Below are 19,352 nucleotides of genomic sequence, written 5' to 3'. Positions count from 1 at the left end.
TACCTTCAATTACCATCAGAGTTTCCACATTAGGTTCAGGGGTCTCTTAACAAGCGCGAACATAGATGGCAGTGTGTTTCAAGATCCTGAGGCAAAGGCTGAGATTCCGATTGGTCCAGAAAAAATGTCAATTATAAGAATTGTCCAATAATGGCCTATAACATGGCAGCAAGCCCACCCCCCCTCTCTTGACAGGCGCGAGCTCAGCTGAGATTACGATCGGCCCAGATGCTGCCCCCCCCCCCCCAAAAAACTCTCCGGTTCTACACGATTCACGTGAATGACCCAAATGACAATGAAAAAGGTGACTGTCGCCAAAAAGCGACAAGTTTGCAGGTATGGGTCGCGCAAAGCTCGGACAGGTACGGAGCAGCTCGTCTCAATTCAGATAAGAGCATATTTCATTATGGAAGTACGGTGGACTGTTCCTTTAACATTGTATGTATGTATTTTGATATGGATGTAAGGAGTAGTGTAATGTTCTTATCTCACCTTTTGCATGTTGTAATGGTCTCAACCAACTTCCCTGTTATCTAATGATTCGATCATTCAATTTACCGATCAGGCTGTTTGTATTTAAACACCAGTTTTCTCAGTCTAGGTGTGGGAGTTCAGGAGAAAGGTTGATGGAGGTGTTGATGAGAAATTGTGCTTGCGTTAATATTTACTATTCTGCTCGTTGTATCTTTAGTTATTGGTTTTCAACTCTCGTGTTGATTTTTGTTTGTATTTTGAAATGTTTCTTTGTTATTGCACTTTTTGGTTTGAGCATTGTAAATAAAATCGCACCTCCTTATTTGCACCGTACGCCCTAGTTGCGCTTCTTTATTTGTTAGGCGACCACCCTGTCGTGAAAGGGTGAGTCGGACGGCTCACCGCTTTCACACCTGGATTTTGAGAAACAGAGCATTTTTATTTATTTCATTTTTTTGCAAATTCGATAAATTAAAGGGGAACAGAGGGCAATATATAGAGTAAATATAACAATAAAACACACAAGTTTTTTGTTCTAAGGTTGGAAAGTTATAGTGTTTTGAAAGTAGCTCGAGCAAACTATTTCCACAGTTTGAACAGCCCGCCATGATATTAATTTTATCCGATCAGAATGCACGTTCATTTTCTCTGCGTAACGCTCATGACGTATGTATGTGCCCAGTTGTGTTGGCTCATTGAGGTTGGGAATAGCACGTGTGAATCGCAAAGTAGGATGAATTGTAAGTGATCGGCTACACAATGCCACAGCGTGTTGCTTTCGGGTGTAATAACAGGACCGATGGAAAGCATAACGATCCTCCAGACGTGTCTTTTGCGGGATCTCTTCGTATGATTCGACAGAGCTGTCGCTTTCACTTGATGCGCCCGACGCCATGATTACACGCTTCTCTCCTAGTGCAGTGGGTAGCGCTGACGTCACGGTCTTTTAAAAATGGCGACTCTTGTGCCGTTTAGCGTACCGACTATTATATTTACAATTACCAAGATATTTCGTTGTTTTCTAATATATAAATTTGATAGAATACGTTACTTTGTCACATCAGCGACTGTATATATTATATTTGGTACCCCTTTAAAAAAAAAAAAAACCTTTATACAAAACGTCCGACAAAGTAATTTCCGCTCAGAATGTAAACAAATTTGTGAAAAACGCTACAATAATAATTATTGAAAAATAAAAAATTATACGTTCTTCCCGTCAAATACTTTTATTCCATATTTTGCTGCTTTTTTTTTTGTATTTTCTGGGGGTTTGTTTTCGAGTAATTTTTATTTCATACTCAGCCGGTTCAGCAACACGCTCTGCCATTTTCTTCTTCTTCTACTTTAGGGTTTTTTGGCGGTTGGCAAGCCAACTTAAACATGCATTACTGCCACCGACTGGGCTGGAGTGTGGAACAGGAGATATTGAGGGGGGGGAAAAACTATTTTCGTTTAGTTATTTCTGTTTCTCTTAAATACTTGAAAACAAAGTGATATATCTGACTTGATGCAATCCGCCATTTTGTTTTTCTCTACTCACAGTATATGAGCTGATTGGCTACTCAACTACTAGGCTATCAGAGCACGCAATTGTTCATATCTAGTGAATGTGGACAGAATAAATATAAATAAATATATTCTCTCACACACACACACACACATGTGTATACATTTGCTCGTTTGTATTGCATCCCAGACATACTCATATGTGTAAATGTAACTCTATCTGCAACTGATTAAGTGTGGTTCATTTTGTGAAAGTATCCCCAAAAAGGATTTCAAGTCAACGCTAATACTCTCACAGATTGTGTGTGTGTGTGTGTGTGTGTGTGTGTGTGTGTGTGTGTGTGTGTGTACACTCACAATCTTTTTTCTGTGACGCATCTGGGTCCTTAGACAATCTTTTCTGTGTAGTTCTGCTTCCTTCTTCAACCTCCTCATCCTCACTCTGTCAAACGCACACACGTCATATCAGTAAAAAACAAAAAAACACACACACACACACACAAAGGCATTCTTTCCTCACATTTTTATGCGATGGCTTGTTCGTCCCTGTGTCTTTGGCCTCCTGACTGGTTTGAGCTTTGGTTGCTGAAACACAAAAAACACACTGATGAGTGTTTCTAATTACTCTGATCTCAGAGTGACATGACACTCGCAGGCACAACACCGGATACACACCCGTTTCCTTGGCTGGCGCTGCTCTCTGACTGGACCATCGTCCTTTACGGGTCACTCTGCCTTCTAGACGCTCATCCTCAAAGAAAAAAAAAAAAAACACACAAACATGCAAAAAGATTTCTTAATCTTACTCTGTTCTGATTCCGGTGTCCACATGTCACCTGGAGTCGTAACAGCTTATGAACAGAAGTGTGTTTGCCACAGCCATTGGTGGCGAGAAGAGCAAAATTGGTCGTCTCATATATTTACCACTTCTGACACATCAGATTTGTCCTCTTCTTGTCCATCTGATTTAGATGCACTACCTGAAAGAAGACCACAGAACAGGTTCCACTTAGACAAATACAATTTTCAGTGTGGGAACAAACAAATTTCTGTCGTATTTATTCTTATAAGGCACGATACAAACAATGTACAATTTGAAAACACACAAAAGTTTCACATACTGGCTTGTTTAACTAATTTAGGACGTCGCCCTCTCCGTGCCGGCTGTGTCTGTGCCTCCTGGATTTGCACCTCCTGGGTTTTTTCCTCCTGCACCTGGGCCTCTGGGGCTTTCGCTTCCTGCACTTGTGTCTCTTGTGTCTTTGCCTCCTGCACACATGTCCCCTGCTCTCGGGACTCCTGCATTTCCTGCACTTTTGCGTCATGCATCTGAGTCTCCTGTGTCTGTGCTTCCTGCTTCTTTGCCTCTTGTGTCTGCGCCTCCTGCTCCTCTGCATCTTGCGTCTGCGCCTCCTGCTCCTCTGCATCTTGCGTCTGCACATCCTGTGTCTGCGCCTCCTGTTCCTCCGCCTCTTGCCTCTGCGCCTCCTGCTCCTCCACCTCTTGCAACTGCATGTCTTGCGTCTGCGCCTCTTTCTCGTCTGCCTCTTGCGTCTGCGCCTCTTTCTCCTCGGCCCCTTGCGTCTGCGCCTCTTTCTCCTCGGCCCCTTGCGTCTGCGCCTCTTTCTCCTCGGCCCCTTGCGTCTGCGCCTCTTGCATCTGCGCCTCTTTCTCCACTGCCTCTTGCATCTGCGCCTCTTTCTCCACTGCCTCTTGCATCTGCGCCTCTTTCTCCACTGCCTCTTGCATCTGCGCCTCTTTCTCCACTGCCTCTTGCATCTGCGCCTCTTTCTCCACTGCCTCTTGCATCTGCGCCTCTTTCTCCACTGCCTCTTGCATCTGCGCCTCTTTCTCCACTGCCTCTTGCATCTGCGCCTCTTTCTCCACTGCCTCTTGCATCTGCGCCTCTTTCTCCACTGCCTCTTGCATCTGCGCCTCTTTCTCCACTGCCTCTTGCATCTGCGCCTCTTTCTCCACTGCCTCTTGCATCTGCGCCTCTTTCTCCACTGCCTCTTGCATCTGCGCCTCTTTCTCCACTGCCTCTTGCATCTGCGCCTCTTTCTCCACTGCCTCTTGCATCTGCGCCTCTTTCTCCACTGCCTCTTGCTCCTCTGCCTCTTGCATCTGTGCCTCCTGGGTCTGTGCTTCATGCTCTGCCTCTTGCCTCTGCGCCTCCTGCTCCTCTGCCTCTTGCATCTGTGCCTTCTGCTCCTCTGCCTCTTGCATCTGTGCCTTCTGCTCCTCTGCTTCTTGCATCTGTGCCTTCTGCTCCTCTGCTTCTTGCGTCTGCACTTCCTCCTCTGCCTCTTGCGCCTGCACATCCTGGGTCTGCACCTTCTGTTCCGTGTCTTGCGTCTGCACATCCTGGGTCTGCGCCTCCTTCTCCTCTGCCTCTTGCGTCTGCAAATCATGGGTTTGCGCTTCCTTCTCCTCTGCCTCTTGCATCTTTGCCTCCGTCTCCTCTGCCTCTTGCATCTGCGCCTCCGTCTCCTCTGCCTCTTGCATCTGCGCCTCCGTCTCATCTGCCTCTTGCGTCTGCAAATCATGGGTTTGCGCCTCCTTCTCCTCTGCCTCTTGCATCTGCGCCTCCTTCTCCTCTGCCTCTTGCATCTGCGCCTCCTTCTCCTCTGCCTCTTGCATCTGCGCCTCCTTCTCCTCTGCCTCTTGCATCTGCGCCTCCTTCTCCTCTGCCTCTTGCATCTGCGCCTCCTTCTCCTCTGCCTCTTGCATCTGCGCCTCCTTCTCCTCTGCCTCTTGCGTCTGCAAATCATGGGTTTGCGCCTCCTTCTCCTCTGCCTCTTGCATCTGCACCTCCTTCTCCTCTGCCTCTTGCGTCTGCAAATCATGGGTTTGTGCCTCCTTCTCCTCTGCCTCTTGCATCTGTGCCGCATTCTCCTCTGCCTCTTGCATCTGCGCCTCCTTCTCCTCTGCCTCTTGTGTCTGCAAATCATGGGTTTGCGCCTCCTTCTCCTGTGCCTCTTGCATCTGCGCCTCCTTCTCCTCTGCCTCTTGTGTCTGCAAATCATGGGTTTGCGCCTCCTTCTCCTCTGCCTCTTGCATCTGCACCTCCTTCTCCTCTGCCTCTTGCATCTGCAAATCATGGGTTTGTGCCTCCTTCTCCTCTGCCTCTTGCATCTGCACCTCCTTCTCCTCTGCCTCTTGTGTCTGCAAATCATGGGTTTGCGCCTCCTTCTCCTCTGCCTCTTGCATCTGCGCCTCTTTCTCCTCTGCCTCTTGCATCTGCGCCTCCTTCTCCTCTGCCTCTTGTGTCTGCAAATCATGGGTTTGCGCCTCCTTCTCCTCTGCCTCTTGCATCTGCGCCTCTTTCTCCTCTGCCTCTTGCGTCTGCAAATCATGGGTTTGCGCCTCCTTCTCCTCTGCCTCTTGCGTCTGCGCCTCCTTCTCCTCTGCCTCTTGCATCTGCACCTCCTGCTCCTCCGCCTCTTGCGTCTGCACCTCCTGCTCCTCCGCCTCTTGCGTCTGCACCTCCTGCTCCTCCGCCTCTTGCGTCTGCATGTTCTGGGTCTGCACCTCCTGCTCCTCTCCCTCTTGTGTCTGCGCCTCCTGCTCCTCTGCGTCTTGTCTCTGCACATCTTGGTTCTGCGCCTCGTGCTCCTCTGCTTCTTGCATCTGGACGTCCTGGGCTTGGAGCTCCTGCTTCTGGGCCTCTTGCTCCTGTGCGCTTGCTTCCTGCGTTCGAACCGCCTGGGACTCCTGTGCCTGGGACTCCTGTGCACAGACAGTAAGTAAGTAAGTAAGTAAATAAATAAAAATTACAACTGCTCCTCAAGCAGTTGCTTTAGTTTGCTCATATACTTCTAAGGCAAACATGCTGCTTCAGTAATTACGTTAGTTGACCCATTTTTAGTGCATTGAGAGGAGGCATGCTACAGTGGTCACACCAGATACTGAAAGCAAAGGGTCGCATACTTTTGCCACTCACTGATATGTAATATTGCATCATTTTCCTTCATAAACAAGTAAACGACCAAGTATAATATTTATTTCATCGGGTTCGACATTTAGGACTTGTGTGAAAATCTGATGAAATCTGAGGTCATATTTATGCAGAAACATCAACCTTTCGACAGGCTTCACAAACTTTCAAGCACCACCGTAACTGAGGAGCTCCAACAGTCTATACATGCAACAACTGTGACTCCAGGAGTCTGTCTATTTTCCATGTGTTTCTGGCAGACGTGCAACAGTTAAGGAAGACAGGATACTCCAGCAGGGACAGGATTGTTTCCCCCCCATTTGTAGTAGGTTTACCATTGTCCACTATTTAAGGTATTTATTTATTTGTTGATGTATTTATGGCAACTGCAACAGTTCCACTGTTGGTTACTGGATTTACGCTGCACGTGCTACTCGAGCACTGACAAGAGTTGGTCTGTTTGTTATAGGGTGTTCACACGGCACATATTTGCATCGATGCTGCACCGATGTATTTTGTTGCGATATATCTTACACCGGTGTAAAGTTTGCGCAGCGTTCACACGTCACAACCCTGCTTACTAGAGAGAAGCGTGTTAGCACCGGTGCAGCCCCACTTGCGGTCACACGGCAGTTTCTGCGACCGTGCAATAGTAGCAAAAACTTTATTACTATCATTTCCTTTGATAGTAATAAAAGTTTTGATATCATTTCCTTTTATTACTATCATTTCCTATCATTATTACTATCATTTGCGATAGTAATAATGCGGAAATTAAATATGCGCATGCGTGAAAATGTACTTCCTTTTCCCGGTTGTCATGGCATCACCAAGCGCCGGGAAAACAACGTGGATGAAGACGCCAGTGTTGCCAGATACTGCTGATGTTTTCCATCCCAAAATATGTTCAAATCCGCCAAAATGCACTTAAAACTGCCCAATCTGGCAACATTGGAAGACACGTAGTTCTGTTGTTGTTGATATTCGCCATTTTGGAAGCGCAAAATACCAGGATGCAAATTATGCAATGCCCGTATGTAATCAACTCTCCTCACGCGTAGCGAGTCGACCCCTGTAGCGTTCAGACGTCCCATTTTATATCAGTGCTGCCCCGCAAACTAGCATTTACTCCGGAGTAAATTTCTTAAACCACCTCCCGAGCAGGGTTAGATTTGCACCGGTTTAAGCAGCTTTCAGGGGCTACACTGGTATAACTTTGTACCATGTGAACGCTCTACCGGGGCAGCCCCAGTGCTACACCGGAGTAAAAGTTGCCGTGTGAACACCCCTTCAGTGTATTTACAGTCGGTGTGCTACTCGGACAGTTACAGTAGATTGTCCATTAGTTAACGTATTTTTGATTAGTGTGCAAAGTCCAGCAGTTAGCATACAGTATTTGGTGTCTTTGTTAGCATGATTGGGGTATTCTTAGCTTGGTGTAAATCTAATAGTTTAACCGGCTTTTACATCCAACAGGCCGTGTTCATTGGGTTAAACCGTCCTTCTTGATCTGGCTAGCATCCGATTTCTTGTCATGTGAAAATCACGTGTACAGATTTCAAAGTCGATGTAAAACAATACCTAACGTAGCCCTACTCTCACGTACGAAGGTTAAACATTTGGGCTACAGGTATCAGACTTACCTTTGTGCCCTCAGCTGTGTGTATACTTTCACTCAGAGTGTGTATGTCAACTTGATCGGCATCAATCTCAGCTGAAAACAAACAACTTGTTAGGTCCATGTTCAACAATTACCTCGGAAAAACAACTGCAGCCCAATGAACAAAGGTATCATAAGTAGAAATATCGCTGGTTAGCCTCAGGTCGTAAACACCCAGACTTACCGGATTCTCCTGCTGGTTCATCATTCGCAGAGATTTCTGCTTCAGCGTCGTCAGACTTTGCGGTTGATTCAGTTTCACCATTGTTGATCTGAACATAGACACAGTCAAGGCAGTTTGGTAACTGTCATGCTAAACATACGGTACTTGCTACATGCAAGGATTGCCACTTCTACAGGAGACAAAATCTATCCCGGATATGATGCTCGTCTCACCTCGGACGTTGCTTCCTCTTTCGACACGGTGTCTGCTGCCCTTCTTTCAATGGCTATGCTGGCTAGAGCTGGAGATAGAGAGAAAGAGGGAAAAAAATGCCATTTGAATAAAATAAAACATTGTAATACCATGCGTTCTCGAAAAAGTGACGGTCTACTGTGTTATCTTGAATAAAACATGAGCACAGATAACGCTCTACTACATTCTCCAGAATCCTAAGCAGCAACGGCATAATCCACCGCGTTATCCAAAAGTGAGAAAGGAAAACGTGACGATTTAGACTTGACTGAGAAGAGAAAACGGGCGTCATCACGATCTAGAAAACAGCGTCTACTGCATTATCTAGAACACAGGATGGGCTGCGGCATTATCTAGAGCAATCATGCGACAAAGACAAAATCTCTATAAATCGAGAACACGTTGGGAGCAATATTATGATCTGCATTCGCCAGAACACACAAGACCACAGTTTATATAATCTAGAAGAAAGAAATGTCATGATCCACTGCATTATCCCGATCGCACAAGGAGCTAGCCAATAATCTGTGACATGACAGAACAAGGTAACAAGCATTATCTCAAACACGTGGACTAGTTGAAACTGTTCAGAGCATTTTCTAAAACAAAAGAAGGGCGACTGCATTAATTAGAAGAAAGGCAAATAGGCATGTAGCATTTCACCTAATTCACAATATTGGATTTGCAATTTGAGTTCTCATGATATTTTTAAGAAAAAAGATCAAATGACAATTTCACGATCAAAATAATCATTTTGTTTCAACAGTAATTATTTTTTGTAAAGGTTGAAGCAAAATATAATAATATGACAGGGCTTTTCAAAGTGTGGGGCGCGCCTCCCCTAGGGGGTGCCAGAGTTTTTCAGGGGGGCGCAACGTCAGGAAAAATAAGCCAGAATAAGTTACTATTGCAGACATCTAGCGAACTTCAGCTAGCCTTTGCCAGAGACAAATGGATCGATATTTAGTACGTAAAGCTACAGTGAGTGAGGAGACAGAGTCTGGGCCAAGCAAATAAAGAAGGAAGTATGACCACGATTATTTAAAGTTTGGATTTTCATGGACTGGATCTGAAGATGCTCCACTGCCACAGCGTGTTGTCTGCCAAGAGGTGCTAGCTAACGATGCTATGAGATGTTTAAAATGTGTAAAACAAGATGTTTTCTTCAAAAAAAAAAAAAAAGCACAGATGTTTAAAACGTGTAAAAAAAAAAGATGTTTTAATAAAGCTCATATGTTTTAAATGTGTAAAAAATATGTTTTCAAAAAGCACAGATGTTTAAAATGTGTAAAAAAAAGATGTTTTAATAAAGCTCATGTTTTAAATGTGTAAAAAAAGATGTTTTAAAAAAAGCACAGATGTTTAAAATGTGTAAAAGAGGTTTTTAAGCACAGATGTTTAAAATGTGTAAAAAAATATGTTTTCAAAAAGCACAGATATTTAAAATGTGTAAAAAAAGAGGTTTTAAAAAGCACAGATGTTTAAAATGTGTAAAAAAGGATGTTTTAATAAAGCTCATATGTTTTAAATGTGTAAAAAAATGTTTTCAAAAAGCACAGATGTTTAAAATGTGTAAAAAAAATGTTTTAAAAAAGCACAGATGTTTAAAATGTGTAAAAAAAGAGGTTTTAAAAAAGCACAGATGTTTAAAATGTGTAAAAAAAAAGATGTTTTAATAAAGCTCATGTTTTAAATGTGTAAAAAAATGTTTTAAAAAAGCAGATGTTTAAAATGTGTAAAAAAATATGTTTTCAAAAAGCACAGATGTTTAAAATGTGTAAAAAAAATATGTTTTCAAAAAGCACAGATGTTTAAAATGTGTAAAAAAAGATGTTTTAAATGTGTAAAAAAATGTTTTCAAAAAGCACAGATGATGTTTAAAATGTGTAAAAGAAAAAAATGTGTACAACAACCATTTTTTTTTTAAATATGAATGGAACATTAAGTATAGCAACAACAAAAATTGTAAGGGAGGGGGGGCTGACTCTCCCACACTTTGAAAACCCCTGTAATATGATATATGAAGGAAAATATTCCTTTTCTTAAAAATGAAAAAAAAAAAAAAGTTAATAGGCCTTTTCTTAATAACCATTTATGAAGATTTGTGAACGCTGAAATCGGCTTAAACAGAAAACAACTACCTCCATTTGCTGCACTTTTCTTTAGCTTTCGGCAGTCTGTAAAAAGAGAGCCCCGATTTCTCGTTGAATCTATTTGTCAATCTCACGACAACTCTTTCCATTTTAGATCTATTTTGTGTGTTTTCGCTGCATTTGAGCTGTCTTACTTCCACCTAAGGTGAAGTCACATGCATTCCCACTATTGTACGGTATTGTGCTGTGTAAACAATGCAAGGAAAAACTAAGATGACAACCTAATCATAATAATAATGGTTCATTATTTGATGTGAATCATCTTAAATTTGTTTCACGATTTATTGTCACACAATACATCGTTACATGCCTAAAGGTGAGTGAATAAAGGAACACTACCTTCAGTATGTTTGTCGCCTTCCTTCAAGTCATGAGCAGAAGATTCGCCTTCACATTCATTTGTCTCTTTTTTAGGTGGCTCGATCGCGCTTGTCACAGCAACCAGGTCTGAGGGCAAAGACTCCATCTGCTGCTCCGCAACATGTGCGTCTTCAGCGATAAAACTTGGTGAAACTGCCTGATCTGGATCCATGGAGAGTAACGTGAGCGCCGCTTCCTTCATCTTCATGTCCGCATCCCAGAACGAACTCTCAGCTTCCTGTCCATCGGTCACACCGGCAGAGTTGTTTACAGCTGCAGAAGCACAGACATCCATCAAGGACAGAAGGGCGTCTGCCTCTGCTGGGATGGGACGAGGCTGAGGTTGGCTCTCGGTCAGCCTCATGCTGGCCTCCTCCTCGTCGTCAGGATCTGGAGTGATGTCACTGAGGGCATCGTACATGTCATCAGGGACAGAGGTGCTGTTAGTGTCAGCAGGAACTGGATTAGGAAGCGTGTCAGAACCCTGAGGGACCGTGAATTCAGATGGTGGGATCGAGTCTGAGGGCTGGGCAACCGTGAGATCAGACTCTGGGACGGAGTCTGGGTGAATTGAGTCGGCGGATCGAGGAAGCGCAAGGTCTGCATCTGATTTTAAGTCTGATGTTTCAGGAACTGTGAAATTAGGCTCTGAGGAGTTCGGATTCATGAGATCAGACTTTTCATGCGAATCTGAAGGGTGAGGGACCGTAAACTCAGATACCGAAATTAATTCCGAGGACCGTGGTAGTGTAAGCTCAAGATCCGACTCCGTAGGTTGACTTTTTTCTTTTTCAGAAGATTCTGTAGGTGCATCAAAGACATGTGGTGATGCGAGTTCAGATTTTGCAGCACTGGCTTGTGGTGGTGTAAGATCAGGCTGTATATCCATAGCTTGTGGTGCTGTTGGTTCAGGCTCTGTATCCATGGCTTGTGGGGCTCTAAGATTAGAGTCCACATCTATGGATTGTAAGGCTGCAAGATTTGACTCTGTATCCATAGCTTGTAAATCTGAACTAAGATCAGACTTCCGAAGAGACTCCGAGATGGATTGGTCTGTGGAATCGGACTCTGCAGCAGAATCCAAGGCCTGTGGGGTCGAGACACGAGACTCTGGAACGGACTCCGAGACCTGTGGGGTTTTGCGATCCGATTCGCCAAGCGAATCTGAGACTTGAGTTGTCAAGTCAGAAGTTGTGAGGGACTCTGAAGCTTGTTGCACTTGAGCGTTTGAAGGCTGAGAAGCCGTTCCTCCTTCGGTCCGTACTTCTTCGGCAACTGCCGTCGGAACAGAGGAACCGGAAGAAAGATCACCCGCTTCCGAGATTCTCCTTTCGTTCTCGCCATCTCCTCCCTTCTTCTCTGACTCTTTTGTCTTCTTCTCACTGGTTTTCTTGATGCTCTTTGCATCCTTCCCTTTCTCAACACGGTCTTCTGTGACCCTCCTGTCGTCTTTCGTCACTCCCTCCTTTTTCTTCTCTTTGGAGTACTCCAACTTGCTCGGACCAGCTCCTGCTTTAGCCTTGGCTTCTTGACCTTGAGCTTTCTTGTCTGTCTTTGTCCCTAAAGGACTCTGAGATTTTAAGTCGTCTCGAGGCTTGGATCTTGTTTTTTCTGACACAGATTTGACCTTTAGACCTGCCTCTGAATTCTTGACCTTTGTTTCTGAGCCATGTTTGGGAGCCTCTGAGCCGGAGCTCTTGTCTTTACTCCCGGCTCCTACATCTTTGCCATCTTGCCTAACCTTGACCTTCTCGAGAGATTTAACATCAGAGTGACTTTTTGACCTTTTCAAAATGTCTTTAGCTTGCTTGTCTTTCTTCCGGTTGAAGTCAGAAGCAGCCTCGCCTTCGGACCTCTCCTCTGTGGAGCCAGTGGAATCCAGACGATGCTGCTGTTTCGGGTCAATCTTGCCCAGTGATTTCTCTCCTTTTATTTTTTCTTTCATAGCCTCTGAGGGCATCTTTTCTTTTTTCAAATCCTTGGTCGTTCCTTCCTCTGGGGCTGATACCTCCATCGCAGAAAGTCTTCCCTCCCTTGCTGAGACTGAGCCCTTCTTCTCTCCTTTAACCTTTGACCCTTTTTTCTCTACTTTGTCATCAACTGCACCTTTCATCAGCCCTCCCTCCTTCTCCTCTGCCACAGCCTCTCCTCCTTTCTTACTTTCTGGCTTCTGTTTGTACCTGGCTCGCTCGTCTGACACACCACGGTCTCGCTCATTCTCTTTTCGCTCTTTCTCTCTGCGAGCATGTCGCTCGTTCTTCCCAGCACCTCTCTGTCTGAGCGCCTCCTCGGTTCCCAGCTCCAGGTCCAGGATGAACGAGTGTGTTCGGTTTTTGTCAACGATTTTGCGTGGCTCGCTTGACTCCTCTGAAATGCTCTTCCTCCTCCTCTGCTCCTCCTCAGACAGCTTCTTCACAAGCTTCTGAGAGATTGCTTTTGACTTGACTGTATCCTACAAGGACAATACATTAAGGATCGTAACTTTAACAGAGGTACTGACACCAAATCAGCCATAAAATTAAAACCACCAACAGGTGAACTGAATGACACTGATCATCTCATTACAATGACACCTGTCAAGGGGTGGGATATATTAGGCAGTAAGAGAAGAGTCAGTTCTTTGAGTTGATGTGTTGGAAGCAGGAAAAATGGGTAAACCTAAGGATCTGAGCGACTTGGACAAGGGCCAAATCGTGATGGCCAGATGACTGGGTCTGAGCTTCTCAAAAATGGCACAGCTTGTGGGATGTTCCCGGTACGCAGTGGTTAATACCAACCAAAAGTGCGCCAAGGAAGGACAACCGGTGAACTGGCGACAGGGTCACAGGCGGCCAAGGCTCGTTGGTTCGCGTGGGGCACGAAGGCCAGCCCACATGGTCCAATCCCAGAGAAGACCTACTGCAGCACAAACTGCCGAAAAAGTTCATGCTGGCTAAAACAGAAAGGTCTCGGCATTAACTTTTTCAGCACTTTGTGCTCCAGTAGCTCTTCTGTGGGATTGGACCAGATGGGCTAGCCTTCGTGCCCCATGCAAACCAACGACACCCTTTGACACCCATGATTCTGTCGCCGGTTCACCGGTTCTCCTTCCTTGGTGCACTTTTAGTAGGTACAAACCATTGCATACTGGGAACACCCCACACGATGTGCCATTTCGGAGATGCTCAGACCCAGTCATCTGGCCATCACAATTCGGCCCTTGTCAAAGTCTCCCAGATCCTTACGCTTCCCCGTTTTTCCTGTCTCCAACACATCAACTTCAAGAACTGCCTGTTCTCTTGCTGCCGAATCTATCCCACCCCTTGACAGGTGTCATTGTAATGAGATAATCAGTGTCATTCAATTCGCCTGTCAATATTTTTAATTTTATGGCTGATCGGTGTGTACCGAAAGGGTGTTAATGAGGAACAAGGACTGCAGCTTTATTTGGGATGAGGAACACTAGCTTAATAAAAACTAGTTGATAGCTACAGTAATAGAGATCATAGTTACATAGTTAACATAAAATTTCCTGTTTGGTTAATAGTCTTGTGACACAACATGGAGTAAAAAGTCCAAGTCGTGACTTTGCAATGTCTAGATATACTACATATTTCAGGCAAAGAATCTATCAGCACCAATCACAAATGTCCTACGTAGCTTCGATCAAACCTAAGCGTTCCTGTTGAAAATGTACATTTCTCGATGAGCAATTTTGCAAGAGGAACATACCATGAGATAAAGGGAAACCAGCAAGCACAGCACAGTGGTAAAAATACCCGTCCATCTATCTGCCAGTGCTAAATCTTAGGACTGATATTTCGGTACATGTGGGCCAAACAATCCTGATTCTTCCGGGTGTTGCAGTTCAGATCTGTTTGGTTAGCATGCTGGGCTGGGACTCACAGACGTTCAACCTGTCTGTCGTGTGCTCATTAGGAGACGAGGCCGTGTCCAAACAGTTCTCAGATCAGTCTCGTCGGAGAGCACAATGTTTAATATAACACTCATTTATGTACACACTAGGGTGCATCAGTTGCCCTCACTTTCATAAAATCTGATGCATTTTTGTTTGGGTGTTCCTTTTCACCAATAAAGACATCCTGTAAAATTTTTGACCATATTCAAAAGTCTAATGGTGGCACCATGAGGTTCATTTTTTGCCAAAAAAGGCTTATTTTATGTTTTCGCGTAAGGTTTGAATCACAATGTTGGACTCCATTTATTGATTTCCTGTGACCCAGAGATCATGTTAAGAACCTTTGCAAGGGATTGAGAAGCGTTAATGTGATTCATAATACATTTGTATTGTTTAAAAGTAGTTGAACAATGATTCAATGAACAGCTAAAACTCAAACTGTGCTTGATAATATATTTAGAATATGTACTAAACATGTGTATCTAAGATATTTGGTATACTCTATAAAGGTGCCATAATGTTTCATGAAAAGTGATCGAAATTTTCTCATAAAATAGCAGCTTTTTCCATAATTTTGAGCTCCTGGTGCCACCATCATACCTGCCAACCTTGAAAAAATTTTATGAGTACAATTTTACAATTTCATGAGTACCCCCCTCCCCCTCGCATCAACCTCACCCCAACCCGGCGCGCATGCGCCCCCACAGACCACAACCAGCAGACCAAAAACACACTTTCAATCCAGTTTTATTGATTGACCTTGGGAACAAGTCCAGTTTTGTAAAACATTCCTATTGATAGACTTTGGGAAACTGTTATTGATGGCTCTTGGGAACTTCCTTCCGTTTTGAAAAGCACAACAAACATTAAATACATGTGCAAATGAAATGAAATTAAACCAGAGCCACTCTTTCAAAATAAATAACACATTAAATTAATACAGTATGTAAAAAAGGCACTTTCAACACAAAACATGGTATGCACAAATTTCCCATGCAATAGGTTTAGACTTTTGCATTTTTTAACATGTTGGAAGTATACTGCATTATACAGTAAAAATATTGCATTATACAGTACACTGCAGTATTTTGTAGTATGCCTTTTTCATGTGCAAACTATTGCATTTGCATTCGAAATATTGCATTTACTGCAGTAATACTGTATAAAAAAGCATTTGATACTGCAGTACCACGCAGGTTTTTTCCTAAGAGGGATGACCAATTTTCGACTTCACATCATCTGCAAACATTCTAGGCTACCATTGACAGAAGTTACCGACTGCCCTTAAGATATACAACACGCTACGTTTTGTTGAGCACATCAATAAAGTGGTACTTATCATAGTGATTCGATGAGAGCGCGAGAGGAATTGTAATCAGGTTTCGTTGGTTACCGCATCGAATATGCAACCTCGAGTGACGGCTTCGAAGTTAAATGAAGAACTAGCCTGTACTGTTGGTGTTGTAAATGCACAAAATAACGGCTAGGAAGCTCGAGTACACGTGAAACACAACCGTTCCTGTTACAAATATAAAAACGACGTCTCTAACCGACGTTTCAATCCCCGACTCGCTCTAGCCACCTGGCTGCACCGCTGCACTCAAGTCAGAGACGCGAAGGAGGAAGGGGAGGGGGTGAAGAGGGCAGAGCCACACACTCTGGAAGAGGGGCGGGGGGATTGGGCAAAGCGTTCCATTCTGGCTTTGAGTTTTCTCACAGATCAGCGGTATCAACTTCAGCGAGAACTTGACTGAAATGCGAGTTCGGACGATATGCGTACTTTTTAATGTGAAAACGTACAGTCATACAGTGAGGTAAAAATTCATAGCTGCTACGCAAGATGCGTACAGGTTGGCAGGTATGCACCATTAAACTTTTGAATTATGTCAAAATAGGATTTCACCCAGTGTGTTTTCTTACCAAAAGGAACATAAAAACAAAAATGCATCGTGATCGGAGGAACTTTTCATTTTTAGGGGGCAACTGATGCACCCTAGTACACATGTATACAATATATGTACATATCCAACGTATACGTACTCTAACAGACCCTGCGACTCTAACAGATGTCTGGCACTGTAAATTCAGAGAGATCGTGGACTGTGGATCGAAGGAAAATGATAGTGTCTTGCAAAAGTATTCGTCCCCCTTGGTGTTTGTCCTGTTTTGTCGCATTACAAGCTGGAATTAAAATGGATGTTTAGGAGGTTAGCACCATTTGATTTACACAACATGCCGACAACTTTAAAAGGTGCAAATTATAATTTTTTTATTGTGACACAAACAATAATTAAGATGAAGAGACAGAAATCTGGAGTGTGCATAGGTCTTCAACCCTCAAGGTCAATACTTCGCAGAGCCGCCTTTTGCTGCAACGACAGCTGCAAGTCTCTTGTCAGGTTTGTCATGGTGCCATATTCTTTCCATTTTGCGATCATGGATTTCATGGTGCTCTGTGGGAAATTCACAGTTTGGGATGTTTTTTTTTTTATTTTATAACCCAACCCTGATCTATACTTTTCCACAACTTTGCCTCTGCCCTGTTTGGAATGCTGCTTGGTTAGTAGCGTTGCAGAATCAGGGTCCTTCCAGAACAGGTTGATTTAGGCAGACGTCATGTGACACTTCAATTGCACACAGGTGGATCTCAATCAACTAATTATGCGACTTATGAAGTGAATTGGTTGGACCAGCTCCAAGGGGTTTCAAATAAAAGGGGGTGAATACTTATGCACACTCCAGATTTCTGGGTTTTTTTTCCATCTTAATTATTGTTTGTGTCAGACAAAAAACAAAACAAAAAAAAAACAATTTGCGCCTTTAAAATGGTAAGCATGTGTAAATCAAATGGTGCTAACCCTCCAAAAATCCATTTTAATTCCAGCTTGTAATGCGACAAAACAGGACAAAACACCAAGGGGGGGGGGGACGTCGTGGCTCAGGTGGATAAGGCGCCATACCATAAATCCGGGGACCTGGGTTCGATTCCGGCCCGAGGTCATTTCCCGATACCTCCCCGTCTCTCTCTCCCACTCATTTCCTGTCTCTACACTGTCCTATCCAATAAAGGTGTAAAAAGCCCAAAAAAATATCTTTAAAAAAAAAACACCAAGGGGGATGAATACTTTTGCAAGACACTGTACTTAATTTAAAAAAAAAAAAAAAAAAAAAAAACACCACAATCTTGGTTTGTATTATGGTATAGAACGTCTATCGGGGTAAAGGATTTAAAAAGCGGTAACAAATAATTCAAGACATACCACGAGTCTGTTACCCCTTTTCCACCAAATCAGTTCCAGGGCTGGTTCGGGGCCAGTGCTGGTTCACAACTCATTCAACTTGCGAGCCAGCTGAAAACCAGTTTGCTTTTCCATAGCTCGGGGTGCTAAGGGGAGCCACGTCATTACGTCGCTGTATACGTCAGTTACGTCGCTGTATACGTCAGTTACGTCGCTGCGTTTGCATAAACCTTGGCGCGAACATTGAAGCAACAACAACACGGAGAAGCAGCAGCAACAACAATAATAAATGGATGACTTCATGTTTGTACAGCTGCTGCTTGTCGCTTAAAAATGGCGACCTTTCGCGGTATTGCGATTGTTGTTGGTCTTAACAACTCCCCCCCGTTGACGTAAGCGGTTCTTTCCTCTGGCCCAGCAGAGAGTTGGTGCTAGACTGGAACTGGTTTTTCTGGCCCCAGAGCCAGTTCTTTGTTCAGTGGAAACAGAAAACCCGGTTCCAAACTAAGCACTGGCCCCGAACCAGCCCTGGAACTGCTTTGGTGGAAAAGGGGCATTAGTGATTTGTCCTCCTCTATTATTTTGATTTCAAGCTTTATTTTGAACAGCTGTGTATTATCCGGCATTTTTAAGTCCTAATTGTCATTACGAATATGAACAAATGAGAAACAAGGATTGTGTGGCAGGGAAAGGCGGCGGGATAACCGTGAATGAATTAAAGAAAGAACGAAAGAAAAACAGAGAGTGAGACAGAGGGAGAGACAAAAGACTCACGTCTTTCTTTACGGGTTCAGGATCTCCGTCATGCTTCTTCTTGCTGCCAGGGTCGTCTTCTTTCCTGCATTCCAAATAAATGAAGAAACAAAAAAAACAACCTATGAATAAAAAAAAAAAAAAAGTTGAACAGGTGGCCGCACGAACACGAACGCACACGCACCGCGAGTCTCTCTTCCTCTTTCTGCTGAGTGCTACTTTCTTTTCCAGAACTTTCTTTTCTTTCCGTGCTTCTTTTGCTTGCGGTCTCTGAACCTCCTGCTTCTCCTTTTCTGCTAAAAGGGGAAAACAAGTCCACATAAAGAAACATACACCAAATTCATGATGAACATGATGTTAATGACGATAAGAAAGGTGCTGGAGCTCACCCAGGAGCTCTGCCTGCGCCGCCTTCTGCCTCCTCTTTTCCTCAAGACGCTCCCGGTTCTGTTGCCGCTTCAGCAGTCTTTCCTCTTTGTCCTTCGCCTGGGGGGGGATAAAAATAAATAAAATCACAGGTTCGAGAGGCAACATACTGTAAACCCCTCACCTTTTCACTCCTGTGGATTTATCCACTGGATCTCCCAAGCAACAAGCAAGAGAAATGTACAGCCTTTAGTTTAACACTAAGAAGCTGCAAGTCGAATTAGCTACGTTTATTTACGTCAGTCTGGATTAAATTAAAAATAAAATGAAAACGAAAAACCACCCGTGATTTCAGAGAGATCACGGACCAGAGCTAAAACAGCGATTCGACCCGATCACTCACAGCAGAACGACGTCGCTGCTCTACTGTCACCTCGTCATCAGAGTCGCTATAGTAACGGGAGTAAAGGAAAGGCTTGTGAATGTAGCCTTGGCGGGAACCACGAGGTTTTTTCTCCTTATTTTCATCAGATTCCTCTCCGGGAGCCTTCTTGTGGACCTTTTCATCTACACAGAGAATTGAAAATC

General features: G+C 44.0%; 1 protein-coding gene across 2 annotated transcripts in view; it reads right to left on the bottom strand.

Moving 5' to 3' along the window:
• bod1l1 (biorientation of chromosomes in cell division 1-like 1) overlaps positions 1–19,352 on the bottom strand; it is a 52,008-nt gene that overhangs the window by 15,628 nt on the left and 17,028 nt on the right. The window contains exons 6-18 of one of the 2 annotated variants that reach the window (XM_060901242.1): positions 19,168–19,331; positions 18,788–18,884; positions 18,583–18,694; positions 18,420–18,483; positions 10,488–12,960; positions 7,977–8,044; positions 7,765–7,852; positions 7,564–7,634; positions 3,105–5,712; positions 2,908–2,963; positions 2,659–2,734; positions 2,504–2,568; positions 2,341–2,425 (exon numbers count right to left, since the gene is read on the bottom strand). In XM_060901242.1, coding sequence (XP_060757225.1) covers positions 2,341–2,425; positions 2,504–2,568; positions 2,659–2,734; positions 2,908–2,963; positions 3,105–5,712; positions 7,564–7,634; positions 7,765–7,852; positions 7,977–8,044; positions 10,488–12,960; positions 18,420–18,483; positions 18,583–18,694; positions 18,788–18,884; positions 19,168–19,331 — 6,027 coding nt within the window. The remainder of the gene's footprint in view (positions 1–2,340; positions 2,426–2,503; positions 2,569–2,658; positions 2,735–2,907; positions 2,964–3,104; positions 5,713–7,563; positions 7,635–7,764; positions 7,853–7,976; positions 8,045–10,487; positions 12,961–18,419; positions 18,484–18,582; positions 18,695–18,787; positions 18,885–19,167; positions 19,332–19,352) is intronic. The other variant, XM_060901243.1, reaches the window with a different exon arrangement.

Source organism: Neoarius graeffei, chromosome 20 (genome assembly GCF_027579695.1).
Source record: "Neoarius graeffei isolate fNeoGra1 chromosome 20, fNeoGra1.pri, whole genome shotgun sequence".
Taxonomy (NCBI): Eukaryota; Metazoa; Chordata; class Actinopteri; order Siluriformes; family Ariidae; genus Neoarius; species Neoarius graeffei.
This window is presented reverse-complemented; position numbering and strand designations above follow the sequence as displayed.